A 22,853-nucleotide genomic window follows, 5' to 3' on the forward strand; every position below is an offset into this window, starting at 1 on the left:
ACTTTCAAAACACGTCTTCGACAACTTTTGAATTGGCGTGTTTTTGATCGAACAGCTGATAAAACTTAATCTATCCGGCTTTGGCCGCACTGGTCCATAGCACTCCCCCCACCGACTGTCTGTTTGGTTCGTAGGGCTGATTAGCCCTACAGCGCCGCCTATTCGCGGCCCGCAGGCCGGCTTCGTGTCAGGCACGCCGGGCGGCCGGCTGGCTAGCTGGATCATAGGTAAGTGTGGTACTGGGAGCGCGATATGTCGACCAAGAAATGCCTGAATGCGAGTTGCATATTTCGGCACATGGTTAGGTCCGCATTTCTGAAAACCCTTAAAGGTTACAGCTGATAACAGCCACCAGGCACCCGACCAGCACCGCCTCGCCTTGAACGAATAAGTGAATCATTTGCGAAAAAAATTTGAGAACCCATGTGCAGAAATATTCCAAATAAATTTTAAGATACATATTTTTAATGTATGTGCCTACATAATAAAGAATGGTATTGAACTCTAACCGCTCTACTAATCAAATATAGGTGTGACCAAACCGCTGCTTAAAAAACGGCGACGGTACGGAATCGCAGTGACGCACCGTATGCGCACCGTTTTTTTTTGCATGCTTTCCACACCGCTGCTTAAAATACGCAAACGGTGCGGAATCGCAGTGACTTGCCGTAAACGTCACGACTTTTGTTCGGTAAAGACCCGACGTTTACGGCACGTCACTGCGATTCCGTATTTTAAGCAGCGGTGTGGAGAGCATGCGATAAAAATGGTGCGCATACGGTGCCGTCCGTGCCGTCACCGTTTTTTAAGCAGCGGTTTGGTCGCACCTTGTACCTACTTTATTAATTGACAAACCGAGATGTGGAAGAATTTATTAGAGCGATATTTCGCCTGTCAAGAAACCCTTATTATTTAGAAGAAAGTTTGTTCTATGCATAATTCCCTATTGCCCTCGCGTTGTGTATTTGTTTGCATGCTTGAAACTGTGTTTTCCGTCGTTGTGCTCTAAGGAGCGGCCTTACCGCTGCTTAAAAAACGGTGACGGCACGGAATCGCAGTGACGCACCGTATGCGCACCGTTTTTATCGCATGCCCTCCACACCGCGGCTTCAAATACGCTGACGATGCGGAATCGCAGTGACGTCCCGTAAACGTCACTACTTTTGTTAGACTAAAATCCAGACGTTTACGGCCCGTATTTTAAGCAAAATAACGGTGCGCATACGATGAGTCACTGCGATTCCGTACCGTCGCCGTTTTTAAGCAGCGGTGTGGCCGTTCCTTAATTGTGCTATCTTGTAGGGTATTTTCTTTCTTGCTTTATTATGGAATCACTTCTTTAGTCGTTTACGGGAACTCAAACTTGTTAAATGTCCTCTTTAATAAATTTTTAGCAACCGAAATTTATGTAGGTGCAGTTGAGGAAACTGAATCGCGTATCAGGGTGAAACCTTTTCATAATCAATATCGCTGTGATTTCTTTGGAAAATGTATGGGATGTCAACATGACAATTACTAGCACAGAGGCGTACCAGCGTGGAACCTTTGGGCTACTGCCATCCGTCGAGGTTATCGGTAATCGACATGGTTTAGATAATACGCACGTTTATTGAACAGCTTTAGGTTTACGTCGAAATATTGGAAGCTTACCCTTTTCCAGGCCCTGCAAATTTAAACCTGGGACCTCAAGCTTCGTAGTCAGGTATTATAACCACTTGGCCATCCAGTCGTCCAACTATGCCTGGAAAAGGGTTGAAGGTAATGATGTTTTATATTTATATCCCATTGCAATCTTCTCTAATGCTAAGTGTTTTCCACAGAGTCTGGCGGGCCGCTGGAGAGTGCATCGCGCGAGCTCGGACAAGCGCAGTTGTCGGTGCAGCAGCTGCAACGGCTGCTGGATGCGTTGGAATTACAGCAGCAGTTGCATCATGACACTGACGTGAGTGCACTAAGGATAGGAGGAAGAACGGAAGGGCTGGGCGCTGGCATTCGGCGCTAGAAGGGTTTTCTGATGAACAAAATGTCATTTGTTTGTCAGAAAACGAAAGAAATGGGTCCAAAGTTTTTTTTTCATTCTTTGAAAAAATCTCTAGATGGCGCTGTTGACACCCTCTGGTGGTGTCAAGCGAAAACAACGCTCCTGCGCACAAATTGAAGATGACAATGTCACGACTTTACCTTTCGCTTTTTTCTGACAAACATTACATGACTTGCCAAAATTATGCGGACCTTGGCGCACGTAGTGCGACTTGAAAGAGATGTTTTTAAATTTATATTTGTTTTATTCCAACTTCCGGCAGGTGTCGCTAGAGGGCGCCTCTCCGAACGTGAAGAAGGACCGGCGCAAGTTCGGTCTGCGCAAGAAGAAGTCCAACAACAAGTGCGGCTCCGTCGACCTGGCGCCTGCGCACCTCGACCCTTCCAGCTCGCAGATGGTGAATAACTGTAATACCTAGAAAGAAAGAAAGAAATAGTTATTTGTGTCACAGAGAAGCAAAATTATGTATTTACGGCGAGGGCGGAATCCTGAGCGTAATGAGGAATTCAAGTGTTAACGCCCAAGATGAAAATAATTTTGCTCCCGAGTGACATATACAACTTTTCACACCGAGTATGACGAAAATTTAAATAAAAATATTCTAAATATAATTAAAGAGCAACCAGTATAAAACATGGCGTGGTTTTACAATAGGGATGTTGACACCATTAAAAAATAATTCGAAGACACGATTCCAGTAAAAAAACGCTTTATTTTAGCCCTGAAAACCAGATTTATTTTCGATTAACTGCAAAATTAGATTTTTGTTGCTTTAAAACAAATAAATAGTTAGTTGATTGAGTGTGCGAACAAGTGACGTCATATGTTGCTATTTCCATTCAAACTCTATGGGAGAATTGTATTTTGACAGCTCATAAAAAGTACGTCAGTTGATTGGTGGAGTCAACATCCCTATTATCAACTTCGAAAAATTGCGTTTGCAAAAAAACACTTAGCAAAGTCTCAAACAGAAAAGTTGCACTTTGCCTCTCGTCAGGGAGGAAAAGCTACTTTTCTGAATGAGAGGTGTGAAATTACATTATTCACAACACAAGACAACAATATTATTAGATACAAACAGACTACACCATGGGTAACCTGATTTTTTTTTGTGACTATTTGGTATTTTAATTGTATGTGATTACTTTCGAACCGTACTAATATTATAAATGCTCGTCCGTATTGTTTGTTACTCCACGGTAAAGGGCTGGACGAATTCCTTTTTCCGGATATTTAATTATCACAACGTTCTCGAAAAGTTCTTATTGAGATCGTATATTTTTCAGGCACTTTCCACCCTAACAGCCCCGCCCTCGCCCGGCGGCGGCGCCTCCTCCATGCCCAACTCGGCTGCTTCTCTGCCTATAGGTAAGACTGCTTCTAATGTGGCCCGTCGTTCATTACAGCTATACGAGAGCGCGTCTGTTAAAGACCTGGCATACGGCGACTTTACTGTACAAACGTAATGAATAATGTTTTGTCGTCGTATTTTGTCGGAAAATTTCGTATTTATTTGGCTTTCTCAACTAGCTTACTACTAATACTAATACGAATACGAATTTATCCGACAAAATACAATGGAAAAACATTATTCAATTAGTGTTGTGAAAAATGCTCATTTCGAGGCTTAAAGACTCAACGATGGTTTCTTGCATCCATATGCATAAAATAAGCCAATTCAATTCTTAAATATAGTCGAGTCTTTAAGACTCTGGAGTCTTAAGAGTTCGAGTCTTTAAGTCTCGAAATGAGCGTTATCCACGGCTCTATATTCAACAGATCTGTAGTATTATTGCGCGATGCTATATAGAACAAGCTTTTATTTAAAAGTTATATATTTTTAAAACTGTAGCTCGGCCACTTTTTCTTCATACATAACCATCATACGTAGCCAGCACTGAGAGGAGCGAAATTATTTCCGCGTAATTAAGTCATGGCACTTTGCCGGCTGATGATTTGCTCGCTCGGCTCGCGCGCTTCGCTCGTCGTCATACCTGATTTTTCGACCTAACCTAAATTGACAGTAAATATCACCAGTTACAATACCGATACCTCTTTGTAGTAGGACACAAGTGGCCTCTTCCAGTGCTGGTTATGTAAGATGGTTAGTTATGTAATAAGAATAAGGTGACTGGGCTTAAGTTGAAGTGTAAAGGCTGACCAGAATTATAAAAAAAACCTCGCCACATTGCGGAAAACCAATAGAACTAATTTCTTGCACTGGTAACACTAAATTAAAATGTCAACTGTCTATTGCTGTCAAAGATTAACGTTGTTTGCGCGTGGTATTTTAAATTGTTATTCTGTGTTTTTGTGCGTTAAAATGCCGAAGATTATCCATAGCCTTGGAAGGAAAATAATGCACAATGTATAAAAGTATTTGTCATAGAAAGACTGAGGGATTAAAAAATATTCCTTTAAATAACATCACCGACACCGTTGTCAATATAGCTGGTAGGTATCGTATAGTAAGTGTAAAGAATGTTGCAATACAAAACGTAGAAGTGCTGCCCTCGCGTCAGGTTTTTTTATATTCCTGCGGCCCATTTCACGAAGCTACAAGTTACAATTTACAAGCGGTAGTCTCTTTTCAATACATACCGTTAAACCGCTTGTAAATTGTAACTTGTAGCTTCGTGAAATAGGGCATTGGTCAGCCTTTAATTATTGACGCTCATTCACCATTTCCTGTCCCTTTCATTTGCATACTGAAGTCAAGTGCAAGAGACAGCTATTTTAACTCGCTGTCGTAGACGTAGTACGACACAGATGCGAACCCATAGCTGCAAAATGTAATATTGAAATCGCTGTGTGCTATGGCCTTTACACATTTCGTTCCTCTTATTGGTTCATCATTTCGGCCAATCATAGAAAAGAATGAGTGTTGCGTGACTATCGTATCGCTCTTATGGATAACGGGCTTATGATTTAATTATAATTGTCAATTTTATAGTTTTAAATGTTAGAAGTGAAAGTGGTAGATGCTTTTTAACGCTTATCTTTGGGGGTTGTAATATGCACAAAAGTGAGTTTGAGTAGATTTTTTAGTACTATACGATCTGAGTTTACAAAACAACTACTAGATTTCATGTTCTTGCAGATTGAAAATATTAATTTCAGGTTGCATTGTGTACAGCTTATATTGATTTGTATTATTAATTTTGACTATCTATAACCTAACCAACAAAAAGTTGGAAGTTGTCACTTCAAAGTTCAATATCTCAAAAACGGCTGAACTGATTTTGATGAAACATGTCTAAGAACCATCGCTAGAAAACCTGCTTTCAAATAAAAAAACCTCATTCAAATCGGTCCACCCATTTAAGAGTTACGGTGCCACAGACAGACTTATAACACCCCTCTTTTGCGTCGCGGATTAAAAAAGGGTAGGGAAGACAAACTGTAATTTGGTCCCAAATGAAATCGAAGACGAACTCGGGACCGGCAGCTAGTCATAATTAATATAATAATATGTGCATATTGTAACCTCTAATTTATGTTTGTTTCTAGAAAACACGGTCGATCCCCCACCCCGCATCCCGCCTCCCGTCCGAACCCTAACCAAACAAGTGTGTCTCTTATATTATTTGTGATTGTTATATTGTTTGTTTATTATTTAATTAAAAAACTGCGTCCTACCCGATGTTTTTTTATCAGACTACAGCGAAGCCAAAAGGAGCATATTTTTCGCAGTTTATTTATGTACATCATGTTCCATTTTTCTGCATCAAAAGCTTCGATGATATTTCAAATATGATGTACTGAAATTCGTCTACGGAGCTCTAGTGTATTCTGTTTTTTAAGCCGTAATTTGCAGTCAGGCTTTTTTTTTAATAATTATTTAGTAAACTAATTTTGTAATATGTCTTGGCAAGGATTCTACGAAATTGGTAAGTCTCCTTGCATGGTATTATTGTAACGTTATGCTTGGTGCACTAACACTGGCATGTTAAGCTGATGTCAAGAATGGCTTGGCTATAACATGCGTTACAAAATAGTAAAGTGAGCATTTTTTGCTCGAGATGACTTGTTCTAAAAATTCGCTAGTAAATATAGTATAACGAGCATTCTTGCTCCAATTGGTATTTTGATCGAGTATCAACTGAGCATTGTTGCTCAAATTTACTGACTACTTTTAAGCTATTTCACATCCAGTAGTCAGTTGAGCAAATGCTCAATGTTACAAAATCTAACCTACTTTTCTGTTTTGCAATTCCAGCGTTTCTTTCAACATTTCTGGCCTCTACTTTAGTTCGTAAGACCTTTTATTTTTTTATTTTTACCCATCTTTTTCCTCTTCACTTCAACACAACGAAACCATTCGCCATTGTAAATTAGACAATAATTATCGAATGTGTAATACTGTGTGTAAACGTTGAAGTCACACATTTTGATTGTTTTATCTAGTTTTTAATAATTACAACAGTCCAAGACTTACTTAACTAGATGTATAGATGCGTTATAGATGGAATAAAAAGAAATGGCCGGCTTTGAACCCCGTCCTGACTTGGCTAAAAATTACTGTATTTATCCCGCACATGCGCTCATTGAGCCGTACCTAATGAGGGCTATCGCGTATGAATTCGCCACTAGAGGCGCTAGTGTAGCGTGAGGTATCCGAAATGTCAAATCTCATAGTTTTTGGGTGAGCTACGCGGGTTTATTTATAATTAGAATAGTTTTGTGAATATTTTGCAATATCTGAAATTAATTGTGGCAAATATGCGTTCCGGGGCAATGACTGTGTTTTGAGACAGTTTTGTCTTTCGGAAACCATTGTCCTCCCTTTTTTCCGAACAAAACGGGGACTATGCAACACTGTGGCATGCTCGATATTTTTATGGTACGGTTTTAAGGTGTATTAAATATGATTTTAATCTAAGCTTTGTTTTCGCGCCCGTAATAACAGACTTTGAAAGCCATACTTAAAAACCTCACGCAACAGTGCGCCATCTAGTGAGACAAAAAACGATAGCCCTCATTGGCTAGCAGCAGTTAGACTTTCAATCAGATTTTTTTTTACCAAGCATTCTGTACTATGCTTATACCGTACCACCACATAAGGAAGCACCCTTAAACAGTTATGCATAGAATAAAGGCTCAGTTCCACCTCACAAGTTTTATTTAGAATTTGTGTCACTTCACACAAAGTATTACACATAGAAACACTTTTAAATCAGGAATTCCGAATAACGAATTATCCGAAACAGTTCATAATCAGTGCCAATAGGGAAAATAACCCCAAAGTTCTACGCTAAACGACGTGGGCGGAATTCTATACCTCACTGACGCGTAAAGTACCTAAATACACAACTTTTACAGTACCTATTTTGTTTCTCTATAATTATCATATCAACTTGTGCGTCAAAAGTTCATATAGTTTACCTCACGGCGTGTAACGTTTATTCTAGTGGGTGTCTTCTCTACAGCCTGGCCCTTGCTCATAAATGCTCATTGGTCTATGCTTGACATTGAGTGCACGATTTTGTTAGTACATACGAATTGAAAAAGATACATCACTTGTAAACTTAATGTAAACATTTGTTTGGAATGCCCATTTACACAATTTAAATTTTTATGTATACTTTGGCTTTTTTTTTTCACTAAAAACTATTCGGTGTTAATAAAAAGTTACGAGTCTATGTCAAAAACGCACCGTTCCTGTTTTTAATAAACCATGTCATCATGATTATGAATGAGGAGATGAAGTCACTAATAAACAAGACCTTGATCATGTTATCTTCTTCTTATCCACGATATAGATAACTTATCACATTTGTCAATCTGAATATCAGGACGCAAACGATTTTAAACTTTAACACTACACAATAGTTACTTTTTACTAGAGCAAGGAGAAGAGTGCCGAGTTTTGCTATTTTTTTCGTCCAAGTAAATCGATTGAGCAACAAATATATATTTTTAACGCTTCGCCGAAGAAATTTAATCTTAGATATTTAATTACGCTACTGTTAGATTGGATCAACTTTAAAGTAAAAAAGATGAACCAGAAAATATAAAGTTGTTTACGCCTACGCAAGAAAAGTAAACCTGTTGTATTTCTTTTATACCTATACGAGTGCCACTACGAGACTCATAGCGCGTAAGGAAAATGATCTCATCTAACTATCTCACTCCGCGTTCACCAATTTTTTTTTAGTGTTCCAAATTTAAATGTCTGAATTACACAAACGCGCGAATGAGATTTAAGAGGACGTATGCATTGACGGATTGATCCGTTGTCGGCTTTAAAATGGTTTTATCTTAATATTCATACTGCCGAATTTCCAAGCCGTTTGACCATGGTGCACCTCTAGTTTAATCTGCTAATCTTGCTTCAAGACGCCAACCTAAATTTAATTCTATTTATTGAAGCTAAAGTCGCTATTCGCATCGGGCTTGCAGTTTATAGCGGCTAGCGTTACACTTTATGTTTTATTTATTGTTTTGCATCAGTGATTAGCAGCTGTAGACGCTCTAGTGAAGAAATTGTATTGTTTAAAATACTGGTGGATTAGTTATAATGTCAAGTGACAGTGGTGGTGATCCTGGCTTTATAATGCCCTTTGCGAGAATTATTTGTGATTATGTATTTAAAATTTTAAGGGAATGTGAAGAACAGAGTATAAGTGAGTGATTTTTTTGTTTCAATGCGGTTATGTATTTAACCTTTGTCATGTTTTTGGGGAATTCACTGTAAACAAAATTTGGCTAAAGTTATCGGTTTGCAAAATGAAATAAAATAGAAATGTAAATCGTATTGGTATATCATGAGGTCTGTATATTATGTAGAGGAAAACTTATTAGTCCAAGAACAGCACATTCCATGCCTAGCCTTTAATCTAGTGTTTTTCACTATTGTAAAGGCACATTATTCCAGGACTACAAAATAAGAGATTTGAATCCTTAACTTCTTAGAACAAGGGTCTAAAAAAATAGTGGTAATTACTTTTGGGACTTGAAGTACATTTTGCAGCGAAAGTTGTTTAGTGTTTGTGGAAATCAAAATAATGATGAAAAATAGTGTGTTGATAATTTTAAGTTTCGTAACCGCGCACCCACTGCCACCTGTAAATGGGAATATCTTTATTGAATATTTAATGAAAATTAATTTGGAAAAGTCACTTTTTGTCCGTATACGGAAGAATACGAAGAACTATCTTTAAACATTGTGTATGTATGTAAAATACTAGAAACATTGCTAACATTTAGGTCTCCGGTCTTCCATTGCAGCCAACTCGGTAGCATCTCGCCATTGCGTGCAAGGTATTGCATACATTATATAATTAGCCGTAGATCGAATGTAGGTGATTATGATTAGAGCAAAGCACTGCCTATAGATTGTAGAACAGGTAAACAATAGAATATTATTTAAATTTGATTTAACGTACGTATTTAATGATACTCTTTTGCGAGCCCTGTGTCCCTAATGAGGGATAACAGGATCACATCATCATCATCAAGTATTTAGCAGCGTATACTGTAACCAATTTAAGACCTGAACTATCTAGTACATTTGAGAATAAATTTATGTCATTTTTGTCATAGCATTATTAAAGATGTGTCAAAGGTTTTTGTAGATGTAAACTAAAGCCAACGAGACGAGATAAATTATGTCATGTCATGAGACAGAAAAGGAGCGAGATAGTAATAATGACGTATCAGACTAAGATGAAATATATCTTAGTAAAATACATTCTTATAGTTACGAAAAAATTATAGTAAATTTACATTATTCAAGTACTTGCTTTTAACCGCGGCTTCGCCCGCGTGGAATTGGGTTATCGCGCGCTGTTCCCTCGGGAACTGTACATTTTCCGGTATAAAAACTAGCCTATGTCACCCTCTGGATAAACTATCTCTAAGCCAAAAATCACGTCGATCCATCGCTCCGTTTCGACGTGAAAGACGACAAACATACAAACACACACACTTTCGCATTTATAATAATTATTAAGTATGGAAGTATGGATTAACATACCTACATACTATATTAAAAAAGAATAGGAGCTGTATAATCAGCAGAATTTGTATGTACAGTTAGAGTTTACATTTATACATCGAGATTGTAAATACACAATGCTTATACTGGCAAGAAAAATACTAAATGTATCTTCGTTACAACTTGCTCAACACGCACATAGTATAATGAGCATTCATTAGTCACTCGAGCAACATTATATCCTGCATGTTTTTATTTTGATGCTTTGTGCTATCTTCATTGATTAGATTGAAACGTGATTTTCCAGACGCTATCATCATCTCAGTATCAGATATGATTTCTAAAAAATGCTTTACTTATGATTTCCTTAGTGCCTTTACCATATCAAGTTATTGCGTAGATATTTTCTCAATAAGCTTAAATTAAAAAATATAAATATTTATCTGGTTTTTGCTGGTAAAAAACTACTACATAAATATATATAAGTTTCAAATATGTAACGCTAGTATAGTTTGGTACTTGAACTTTATAAAGCCTTTATATACCGTGTTGTTGTTGATTTCCGTTAACTTCCACAGATGGCACAGTTCATTGATAGAAACTCCCCGGCAGTTAAGTCTTAGGTTAAATGAAAAAAACTATTTTTTGTACATAATAATTAAATATGGATCAGTAATTTTGAAGGTCCAGGTTCATCAATTACTTTTAGAAAGTGTAAATACTCGTCAACTTTATTGTACCATGTGGACACAAAATGTGCGTAATTTAAAAGATTAAGCAAAACCTGAAAAAAAAACGCGTTTTTGCTCCCCAAACTTAGAATAGGGTCCTCAACAAACAATCTGTGAAATTTCCATTCATCATCATCATCATCCCAGCCTATATACGTCCCACTGCTGGGCACAGGCCTCCTCTTAGAACAAGAGGGCTAATTTCCATTAACTTCAGAATATTTTCCGCTGTTTTACTACATTATCTTTTTAAAAGTAAGAGTTAGGCCACTAATGTTATATAGAAATTAACTGTAAGTATTTGAATGTTCCCTTAAAAGTTAACGGAAATCAAAAACAACACGATGTAGATAAGAATCAGTATAAATACATATATGACTACCTATTATGGATGCTTTATATAATTTTACTGCTGACCAGACTAAAAATTATGTAGTTATCCACCCAGGTATTCGTAGGATTTACTGTCATTTTGGTCCAAATTCAAAATGGTCAATTCAAGTAATAATATAATAATAATAATAATATTTATTTCAAAACTCAAGGCTTCATATTAACAAGACACAATATTTGAAATTACATAATCACAATCAATCAAAATCAAAATAAAGTAATTACATGTCAGAGTTTGTAGTTAATATATAGAGTAGTTAGTATATATAGTATATGGACGATTTTCCACTTGCATGGAGTGATAGTAAATAGTAGGTAGTCACCAAAAATATTATCAGATACAGGACTAAAAATTCAAACGGGTCCATATTGGCTCTCATAATTGTTGAAAGTCAATGTAATGTAATGTAATGAAAGTATACATAATGTTTTCTTTGCCATAACTCTTTTTTTTCTCTGAATCCATTAATTGTTCAGAATTATTGAATTCATAATAAACGTTAGGCCCGATTGAGAACTAATGTCACACTAGAAAATATTTGTAGACGTCTACGTAAGATTAGAGTTCTTTAGAATTTACGCGTGGGTTATTCCACGGAACCTGAATGTAAGAATGCGTATGAAATAACCACGAATTAGTAGAAATACGGTATTTGACTATTTTGTAAATGTGTTATAAATTAAAACTACACAATGCCCGTTATCGAATAGAAAAACAATTTTTAAGCTACCTATACAAATAACAAAGTTATAAAGGTTTGAAATTCAAGATTAGACAGAGAAAGACATACTGGCATGTGACGTCACACGCCAGTACCGCCATACTTGCTGCATAGAGAAAAGCGTTTGAGAAAGAGACAGGTATATAGATTTTTCAAACACTAAATCCAATTTTCAACCGATTTAAGTTTTCTCTTCGCTAAACACTGTCTGTACATCTATATTTTCATAATAATATTAAGATATACCAAATTCAGAAGTTGTCAAATACCGTATACTGGGAAGACACCAATATGGCGGCTGTCGTGGCTTAAAGTTCTCATTACCAAGCCATAATCTCCAAAAAAATAGGAACTGTCAAACATCAAATGTCGAATCTGTAACAGAAGTAGGTATTATCTTATCTGTGACACAAATAAAACGTACAACGGCAACAACCTAGCCACTGGCCATATAGTCCTCCAATAGACAGCGCCATATTAAAAAGAAAACTAAAACTTATCTGTGGCACGGGCTCCACAAAATAAAACGCTAAGATGGTTTTAACTTACAGCATGTGCGGCAGCGAGACCGCAGTCCTTGCCTGGTGCAGAGGCTCTGGCCACGGGAGGCCCGACGTCGCTGACCAGCCTGACTCCCGACCATCAGCTGAGGGAGGACTTCACTGTCCTCGCCAAAGACTTGGTGGCCAGCTTGAAGACTATCGTGTCTACTTTGGTGAGACTGTTAATGTTTTACGTATCTTTTTAACCTCCGACACACCTAAACAACTTATAGAAGTTGGAAAGGCCCCGAAACTGTCATTTCAAAGTTCAATATCTCAAAAACGGCTGAACAGATTTTAATGAATCAGCTAAGAACAACTACAAGAAACCTGTTTTCACGTAAAGAAAGCGCATCGAATTCGGTCCATCCGTTTGAGAGCTAAGATGACAGGCACATACAGACCGACAGAGAGACACACGTTAGCGTCAACTTATAACACCCCTCTTTTTAACCCCCGACTCAAAAAGAGGACCTCTTTCTAAAGCGGTTTTTTATCGAAAGCTATATATACTTCATTTAATTTAGAATTGGAGGCCACAGCAACATTGTATTGCGTCTGGTCAACTATTTCTTACCTAGCAAATAGTCCAGTACAATAGTCTGGGAGCTGCAAAATAAAATTGTTTTAATGCCACTTTATTTGCATGTCGTCAATTGTTATTCTAGTACAAATTGTAAAGAGATTACAGTTCACGAGCCGCAACACAATGTTGCTGTGGCCTCCAATTCTAAATTAAATGAAGTATAGTTTAACCGAAAAGGTTCTTAGCTAAGTTTCATCAAAATCGGTTCATATGTTTTTGAGATATTGAACTTTAAATTGACAATGTCAGGCTCAAGTTAAGTTGGCGGTGCTCCATAAACTCCATAAACTGAAAATATACGCGGTACAACGGTTGAAAATGTCTGGACTTAGTACCTACCTTATAATTAGGACCTTTTTATCAGGTATGCGAGCGCGGACGTTTGCGCGCGGCGATGGAGGCCGCGGAGCCGGCGGCGGCGCCCGGGGGCTCCGTCGTGGCCGCTCTGCGGACCAACCTCAGCTCCGCGCTGCAGCAGAATTCCGGTGAGCCAGACCCTTAGCGCACCTTAGCATAGCTACAGACCCGCCCGTAGACAGGGCTGATGGTAGACTTAGGCCCTTATAGGTATCACCAAGGAGCGGAATTTCTCATAGCAAAAATCAAACGTCAAAGGAATTGAACATAAGTTTTATCGACTATCGATAAATATTTCACTGATTAATAAAACAGGAAATAGTAGGTACTTTTAAAATAGCGCTTTTTAAGTAAGTTACAATTAAAAGCTAGAGCTGCTTTAAATTAACTTTACATTTAAAGCAGTATAGCGTTGAAGAATCTTCATTCTAAATAAGTAAGGGATGTTTTAAATCCATTTGTCAATCGTTTTTCTTTTAGTATTAACCATTTTAATAACACGGGAATGACTATGAAAAACTCAAGCGACATATATGTCATAATATGTAACGTTGACGCGATTTATTTTATTTTATTATGGAGATGAAAGTCGCTTATCAAAGAGGTCAAATGTTACAGAATATTGTTACAAGGCGATAACAAGAAGAGTCGATTCGATAACATCGATAACTGGAACAGTCGATAAAACTTATGTTCAATCCCTTTGATGTTTGATTTTTGCTATGAGAAATTCCGCTCCTTGCTTATCACATTTGCGAGTAGCGAGCGTATGAAGGCGATCACGCAACGAGTTCGCTGCGACTAATATGTGTATAGAAAACACGCTTAAAACTCGCAAGTGCGATAAGGCCATCAAGAGCGTTTATACTTGCTGAGCTTGCATTTTTGCTAGTTTTTCTCGATTATTCCATGAAATGAAAATTAAAAATGTGGTCTGATAGAACTCTTTTTAATTAATATATAAGTTAATGTGTCTACTCCAATGATTATTCGTGATAGACTTTTATATTCTTTAAAAACAAACAAATGTTTATTAACGGTTTTTAAAGAAAATAAAACTCTATCACGAATAATTATCGGAGTAGACACATAACTTATATATTAAGAAGACTTCTATCAGACCACATTTTTAATTTTCATTCAATTTTTATGAAATAATCCAGAAAAACTATCAAAAATGCAACGTTGTCAGCTCAGCAGGTATAAACGCTCGTAAGGCTATATCTCACCGGGAATTCCACTAGAAATATGTTTGTTGTGAACCAAAAAAAGCGATTCATTTCCTTATCCTCGCTTAGCGCAGCTCTAGTGGAAACAGCTCAGCGGAGCGAGATTAGGTATATGAAGCGTTTCTATTAGTTCATGACAAACACATCTTCGCACATCTCAGCCTATTGTAGTGTAATAACACTTCTAGAATGCTAAGGGGCTGTTTCACCATCCATTGGTTAGTGTTAACTGGCGGTTAGGTGTGATGCCGTCTCTATTTGTTTTGTTCGAATAGACGGAGACGGCATCACATTTAACCGTCGGTTAACGCTAATCAATGGATGGTGAAACAGCCCCTTATTATCGGAAACTAACTGTCTGCCAAATCTCAAGTTTCTAGCTCAAGTGTTTTCGGGAATGCGTTCTACTAAAATATCTGAACACGATTCTACGCCGTTAACAATAGAGTCGTGTTCAGATATATTTGATCAAATTTTTGCTCACAAGCTTATGAACTCGACTGTACAAGAAATATATTGCACGTTGCGGTACATTGCCGTTGATGATCGAAAACCTATAATATCATAGCCGCGCGGCCCGGCAATGGAACGAAACTAGCATAACGTTACAATATTACATAGATGTACCTACGGAATATTAATATTTTTTTTATCTAATTATTTATTTCTAATTTATTTTATTTTGAAAAAAAAAAACCTTCTGCCCAGTTCCTTGCGGCACATTATTTTTGGCATTGTTGGTATTTCCGAAAGGGCTGGTATTGTAAAAGAGCCAGTTGCAGCACACTTATGCAATAAGCTTTTTGATTTTGATGGTTCTCTGGTAACCTAGAAACCAAATTGGTTGGCTGTATGCATGTAATCAAAGAAGCCGTGATGGCCGAGTGGTTTGACCTAAGTATGGCCTCTCAAGCAGAGGATCGTGGGTTCAAACCCCGGCTCGCACCTCTGAGTTTTTCGAAATTCATGTGCGGAATTACATTTGAAATTTACCACGAGCTTTACGGTGAACAAACCTGCGAAGCGATTCAATGGTGCGTGCGAAGTTCCCAATCCGCACTGGGCCCGCGTGGGAACTACTGCCCAAGCCCTCTCATTCTGAGGGGAGGCCTGTGCCCTGCAGTGGGACGTATATAGGCTGGGATGATGATGTAATCAAAGCAAAGTCCTAGCATTACATGCTATCCGTGCTCAGCGAAAGCGTAAAATAATGACGGGTTAAGTGTTGAATGTAGAACTGCGCTCGCGCCTGTCACGAATCCACGACGCGTCCGACCTCGCCGAGCTGTCTTCCGTCGGGAACAACTCGGATCCGGTGAGTACAACTGTAGTAGGTATAGGTAGTGCCACCCACGTGCCACCAGAGTTGAGGTCACGCACACATCTTCGGATTAAAGATACTTTATTCTCAAAAGAATTACATTAAATTCACTTATATGAGAATATTTATACAATTTGCATTAATATTAGACTTAGAGCAAGCAACACATGACAATAAATAAAAAAAAACAACATAACAAAGCAAACGGGTGCGAAATGCGAATGAATTGTATAAAGAAGGTAGATTTACACAGTGATCTAGTAAGTACAATGATTGCTTCGGCTAGCGCCGGCACCCGCAGGAGGGTAACTATCTATAATCTTCTTCTTCTCTTTTAAAATATGGCTTTTCTGTCCTAATTAATAGGACAATTTCGCCAGTGTCAAAGTAAACTCTCTTTGAGAGGCACGTTGTACGGTGGTTGTGGTTTTTGCAACTTGATAGTAAAATTCCAGAAACCACGTGGAGACCACTTGCGCATTAAAAAATGTCAGACACGAGAGCAATATAGAATTTTGTGATCACTGTTCACAGTTAAGGTTAATCGCCGCATAAAACACTGTCAAAATTATACTTCAACTAGCCAAACAAACAGAAATAGCAATATTAGATATTGTCTACATCCGCCATGTTCGAATGCTACAAATCGAATCTCACGCACACATGAACATGTCGTGTAATGACAGCAGGATTTTGACATTTACTCATTCATTTAATTCATTCCCCTTTTGTGCAACCAGTTATTTTTGTAGCTCTGTGTGGAATCAAATCATTCACTTCAACTCTCGTGGCACTACCCGCAGTAATTTTGACACGCACAGTTAAGCTCAAAAGTAGCTTAATCCCTTAGTACTTAAAGTAGTAAAGGTTGCCTGGAAGAGATCGCTCTTAAGCGATAAGGTCGCCTATTGCTAGCCTTGTAATTTTCTCTCTGTGTACCTGTTTTCTGTATCGCTTACTATTTCTGGTATACAATAAAGAGTCATTGTATTGTATTGTATTTTACTTTGTCACGATAAACAACAACTCTGGAACTGGTCCCGGTTTGGCAAGAGTTTAATTTTGAAAAAGTTATCTAGGTAATCAGGTGCACTTTAGTTTTTTAGCTCTCTTACCACAACGGTATTAAAATCCGTTGAGTACCTAAGTAGTAGACTTCGGGAAGCGACTTCAATTTATGAAAATGAAATGAAAAATGAAAATGAAAAGATTTATTCGGGACACACACATATAAATAATAGATACAGAACAAAAACATAATAATAATAAAGTGAAATAAAATAAAATGACATTACAAAATACAAAAATAATTTAAAAAAAAATACTTATATATATGCGCCCGAAATGGTCCCGTCTCAGCATAAAATGCGGACTCCTTTGGTGGAGCCAGCGCTGGTCTTCCGGCGAGACCATTTTAGACGGTCACCGTGTCGTGTCGTGCAACACAGCCCTACGCGTTACGCTGAACGCAGCCGTTGTGCCCGAGTCGGGCAGCGCCGTCTGGTTATCAATTTATACTACTTAAAGATAAAGTTGAGCAAATATTAAGGAGTTAAGCTACTTTTAAGCATGACTGTTGCTCATATACGTATCGAGCTAAATAAAATTAGTGTGACTTCACTTTCGTAAAAGAGTTTTGCAATTTTGAAAACGTCAGCTATCCATGTCCAAAAGTTTTGAGCTGATCGTTTTACCGATTCTCTTGCGAGAAAATTGTAATGGAGGCAACAAAACCAATTCTACGACTGTATACTCTTAAAATTAGCAAGATATTTTTCTCGTTTGAGTAAACAAGTCAAAATTATGAAGAAAAAAAACTCTTTATTAAGTCACTTTTTTTTTTATTCGTCTGGATGGCAAACGAGCAAGTGGGTCTCCTGATGGTAAGAGATCACCACCGCCCATAAACATCTGCAACGCCAGGGGTATTGCAGATGCGTTGCCAACCTAGAGGCCTAAGATGGAATACCTCAGGTGCCAGTCATTTCACCGGCTGTCTTACTCTCCACGCCGAAACACAACAGTGCAAGCACTGCTGCTTCACGGCAGGATTAGCGAGCAAGATGGTGGTAGCAATCCGGGCGGACCTTGCACAAGGTCCTACCACCTGCAAAACAACTTCATATAAACTATTTTTAATGAAAATACAGATAATAATAGTTATAGCCAATCTTTATTGTATTTTTGCCTCACACGTTCCTATTACAGTCACGGTACGATACGGTATAATGAGTAGAGTTCTTTAAGACTTTGTTGGGTACAGCAGGCAGCCCGCCAGTTCCCGCAGTCGCTAAGCTACAGCAGCTCGTGCGTGTCGGCCTCAGAGTTCTTCGACGCGGAGGAGCACGACGACGATCTAAAGCCTGCCGAGATCATCGCTACTGATGAGGTATTTATTATCATTCTATAATAGTAGATTCAATGAGAGCGTAAAACTAGCCATTATACCCGAGACTCAAAAAGCCACTCGAGCCGGTGAGGTGAATAGACACGACGCGGGCAAAATGGGTTTTATTTATACTCGAGTTTTACACTCGTATGTCGCTATCTATCAGTAAGTGGTTAATTGGAAATTAATCTTATATTCAGGCCTGAAATAAAATGTTTTTCTTAAGTTGTGTTCTGAAATTAGTAGGTAATGATATTGTACTATACAAGCATCGCACATTCCAAGCGTCAGTACTATTCATAATTCATTCATTTCTTTATTGCAGTATGCACATTAATTGTACCTAATATCATTCAGTCTACGTTTATACGTGCTCCTAGATAGTACATTTGTACCTTGGTTATCAATAAAATCATGTACAGTTATCAGTGTTTCTATCAAGTATCAATTATCAAATCAATGTTGTTGTACGTATCCCGTACAGATATCAAATACTCTATTTTTATGCAAGTAACTCTCCAGCTGTGCCATGACTTCGAGTAGGTACTTTTACTGTATTGTGTTTCAGGCGGGCGTGATAGAACTAGATGGCGACTCGTCATCAGAGGCAGGGTCTCTGAGCAGCGAGGAAGGTTCCGCCAGCTCCGACAACTCAGACGGTGCGAGTGAGTCTGTTATATGTGTTGTAGCTTTTTAATTTCAATATGCCTCAAAGACTCTTCGCAAGGCTTTCCGTTTGCTCTTTACTTTGTAACTATGTTGCACTGAATTTAATATTCATAAGTTGAAAGTCCAAAAAAAGCTATGTTAGCAGGAGCTCATTATTGTCAAAATGAAATTAATAAAACTCTCTGTTATTTTACGCGTTATTAAAATAAATTGGTAAGATAAATTGGCATTAGTAATTGAGCTTTTGTTATTCCCTGTTGTTTTGTTATCGGTCGGAAGAAAACTGGGTTAATATTGTTAGGTACAATAATTTATGGCGTATCTTTGTTCTCTCTGTTATGAAATCCTTCTGCTTATACTTCTGCTTTTACATTCATGCTTTAAATGTACGTAGTGGAGATTTTCTCAACGCATGTAGGTACATTTTCGTGGTTATTTTCCCGGCCATCAAAGTGGGTGTATTTAAGATGACGAGGCTTGGCAATGAAACCACTGAAGTATGCTTGATAATTTTTGCACCTAGTGCCATAGTAGCGGTGTATTTAATATCAACAATATTTAATAACAACAAGTATGTTTCATGTCTCATTACAGCGTCAGCAGTAATCCCAGCGTCGCGTCCACTCCAGAACGGCTCCGCAGTGATAACTCCTCGCCGAGTGCGCCTACCCTGCCCGCGACCAACGCCGGCCTCGCCCAGTCTGTGGAACCTGCTGTATAAGAACATAGGGAAAGACCTCAGCCAGATCTCAATGCCTGTTACTATCAACGAACCACTTAATATGCTGCAGGTAAGTACGCTTTCTCACTTCTATCATCTCTTGCAGTAATAAAAATCTTTGCAGCATTAACGACTGTTTCCCACAACCCACCGCAAGGTGGATCTTTAGGAGGCGAGTGAAATGGTACACTATTTGCACCTGTGCTATCTGCAGTTCTGCACTCTATCCCTACCTTGCCCAATCTGTAAAACTGTTGAACAGTAATATAATATTGGGATGTATCACTATAGGCGCTAACACACTTGAAATTAGAATAGTTTTCGCGACTTCTTTCTGTCACGTGGTGTAGAATGAGGGTAGACAGTGATGGTGAATATGAGCGCTAGACAATACAGTCACTGGTCATTGTTATAAACAAGTTCTTAGTCGCTTGTGTTTAAGTACATCAGCTATAAACTATACTGGTCATTTGAATTTTTTTTCAAATCGGTTCATAAATGACGTAATTCTGAGGTAACAAACATAAAAAAATACAACCGTATTGATAACCTCCTCCTTTTTTTGAAGTCGGTTAAAAAAATCCTGTATGATAATGATGATAATTTACCCTCAATTACGGCTACTGTAATATTTTCACTCCAAAAAATTATTTTTAAGTTTTGTATCAAGTCCAAGTTGAGTCACGTGAGGAATTTATCTCAAAATAAAACAGTTTTTTTTTCGAATATTAATGTTTTTCCGCTTGAATCGTATAAGTAATCATCTTAAGCTTCATTTAGACCAAGGTTTCTCAAAGTGGGGTACGCGAACCCTAGGGGTTCGCTATTCGACGGTAGGGGGTTCGCAACAAGGTTTACGTAATGGTGGCTGCAAGACTGGCAAGATGATTAAGATTGGTTTTTGGAGTATTTTTGTATTTTTTATTTCAACTCCAAATTTGTTTGTTATTTGTTGTTATTTGTTTCAGTTTGTATTTTCGTTGGCAAGGCGATTCTTAGATTCTTACCTATATTTGCTACCTATTATTGAAATAAATAATATACATTATATTAACATGATGATTGAAATTTAAAAAAAACTTAGTTTCTCCAACAGCCAGTTTTATTACTTTCTTTGGTGAGGGGGGGGGGAGGTAGGGGTTCGCTGTCGTCTAAAAACTTTAACAGGGGTACGTGGAGCCATAAGTTTGAGAAACCCTGATTTAGACGATGCAAGAACTTGTATGCGAGTTGCGTTACATTGCGCAATGCGCACTATTGAGGGACAATAAATTCAGTTGATCAATACATACACATACATACATATAATCACGCCTCTTTCCCGTAGGGGTAGGCAGAGACCACTTGTTTCCACTTGCTACGATCCTTACATACTTGTTTCGCTTCGTCCACTTTCATTATTCCCTTCATACATGCTCTTCGGTTTAGGGTACTCTTGACCTGGCCTTTTTTCAAGACGGGTCTGATTTGGTCTCGAAACGTCCGCCTAGGTCTACCCCTTCCAACACTTGATCAACAGTTGATCAATCAACTACAGAAAAGTAATGAAACTTGCAAAATGCGGCTTTAATGTGGGTTATATTATAATGCAGAATTCTTAACACCTTATTGTTAATTCCAGCGTCTTTGCGAAGAGCTAGAATACTCGGAGCTCCTCGACGCGGCGTCTGAATGCAGTAACGAGATCGACCGCATGGCGCTGATCGCCGCGTTCGCAGTGAGTGCGTACGCTGCGTCTGCGCACCGTGCCGCCTCCAAGCCGTTCAACCCGCTGCTCGGGGAAACGTATGAGTGCGTCAGGCCTGACAGGGACTTCCGGTTCATCGCAGAACAGGTTTGTTACTCAACTAGCTTACTGAACTGAAGCTAAACAAAATAAATAAATAAATATCATGGACACTTGACACCAATTGACCTAGTCTCAAACTAAGCAAAGCTTGTACTATGGATACTAGGCAACGGATAAACATAGTTATATAGATAAATACATACTTAAATACATATTAAACATCCAAGACCCGAGAACAAACATTCGTATTATTCATACACATCTCTGCCCCGGCCGGTGATCGAACCCGGGACCTCAAGCTTCGTAGTCAGGTTCTCTAACCACTAGGCCATCCGGTCGTCAAAGCAAGATAAATACGAACTTATCCGACAAAGTACGATGACCCTAGACCTATACAAGCTTTATAGCTTGCTCTGTTTGTTTATTTATTTGGGTCAAATCTTGCAAGCTAAATTTGACCCCACTTGCGGATTGTCGGATTGATTTGAAATTTGGCATATTTATGTAAATCTAGTGACAATTCAATAATCTGATATTGACATCCTGGTAGTTTGGTCAGGATCGTCTCCGCAGGACGGAACTTCTCAACACTTATTGGCACTAACATGGAATTTGGTAGTAAATGCAGTTTAGATGACAGGAAAAAGTACAGTCAGCAAAAAAGCTTGTATTAAAACTTATTTCGTCGCTAGTGTAATTTATCTTTGCCGTGGTGGAAATTCAAAAGACTTTTCCCGCGGCTTCGTGTGCGTAGCGTAGGTACCTAATCCATTAGATTTGGCAGTTAAATTGAAATTCCGGGATTTTGCTCAATTCCCATGGGAATTCCCGCAAATAACATCGTGGCGACGTAGCATTAAAAACAACCGTGAATGTGCGTGTATGCTTGTTACTCCTTTACGCTAAAACGGCTTGACAGATTTGGATGAAATTTGGTATGTAGATAGCTGGACGTGCGGAGTATCACGTAGGCTACTTTTTATCCAGATATTTCCATGGAATCGGGCTCCGGATAAAATCTTGAAATTGCGACCGCTGGGTCATGAAATTGACTTTTTTGTTGTGATCAGGTCTCGCACCACCCTCCGATATCGGCGTGCCACGCGGAGTCCCCTCGCTGGACGTTCTGGCAGGAGGCCCGCATCAAGACCAAGTTCTGGGGCAAGTCCATGGAGTTCCAGCCCACCGGCCGCGTGCACGTGAGGCTGGCTCCCTCCGGGGACCACTACAGCTGGAATAAGGTAACTCCGTCATCATCATGTATCATAATGTTTCTTTTGAGAGGAATCTTGTGCCCAGTGGTGGGACAACTAGGCTGGGATGATGATGGATGATCGTGATTGAAACAACAAGACAATTGAAAATACAAACTGAAATATAGATGCACTGGGAATCGAACCCAGGTCCTCGGTATTCCGTACCGC

General features: G+C 38.6%; 1 protein-coding gene across 9 annotated transcripts in view; it reads left to right on the forward strand.

The window, feature by feature from the left end:
* The window catches only part of LOC141441431 (uncharacterized), a 75,839-nt gene that overhangs the window by 40,693 nt on the left and 12,293 nt on the right, over positions 1–22,853 (forward strand). For 3 of the 9 annotated variants that reach the window (XM_074106165.1, XM_074106158.1, XM_074106160.1), the window contains exons 8-19: positions 135–227; positions 1,821–1,942; positions 2,304–2,438; positions 3,328–3,409; positions 12,378–12,541; positions 13,319–13,439; positions 15,764–15,855; positions 18,125–18,250; positions 18,819–18,915; positions 19,514–19,710; positions 21,262–21,474; positions 22,500–22,670. In XM_074106165.1, the coding sequence (XP_073962266.1) occupies positions 135–227; positions 1,821–1,942; positions 2,304–2,438; positions 3,328–3,409; positions 12,378–12,541; positions 13,319–13,439; positions 15,764–15,855; positions 18,125–18,250; positions 18,819–18,915; positions 19,514–19,710; positions 21,262–21,474; positions 22,500–22,670 (1,613 nt within the window). The remainder of the gene's footprint in view (positions 1–134; positions 228–1,820; positions 1,943–2,303; positions 2,439–3,327; positions 3,410–12,377; positions 12,542–13,318; positions 13,440–15,763; positions 15,856–18,124; positions 18,251–18,818; positions 18,916–19,513; positions 19,711–21,261; positions 21,475–22,499; positions 22,671–22,853) is intronic. The other 6 variants (XM_074106161.1, XM_074106159.1, XM_074106163.1 and 3 more) reach the window with 6 other exon arrangements.

Source organism: Choristoneura fumiferana, chromosome 24, assembly GCF_025370935.1.
Source record: "Choristoneura fumiferana chromosome 24, NRCan_CFum_1, whole genome shotgun sequence".
Classification (NCBI taxonomy): domain Eukaryota; kingdom Metazoa; phylum Arthropoda; class Insecta; order Lepidoptera; family Tortricidae; genus Choristoneura; species Choristoneura fumiferana.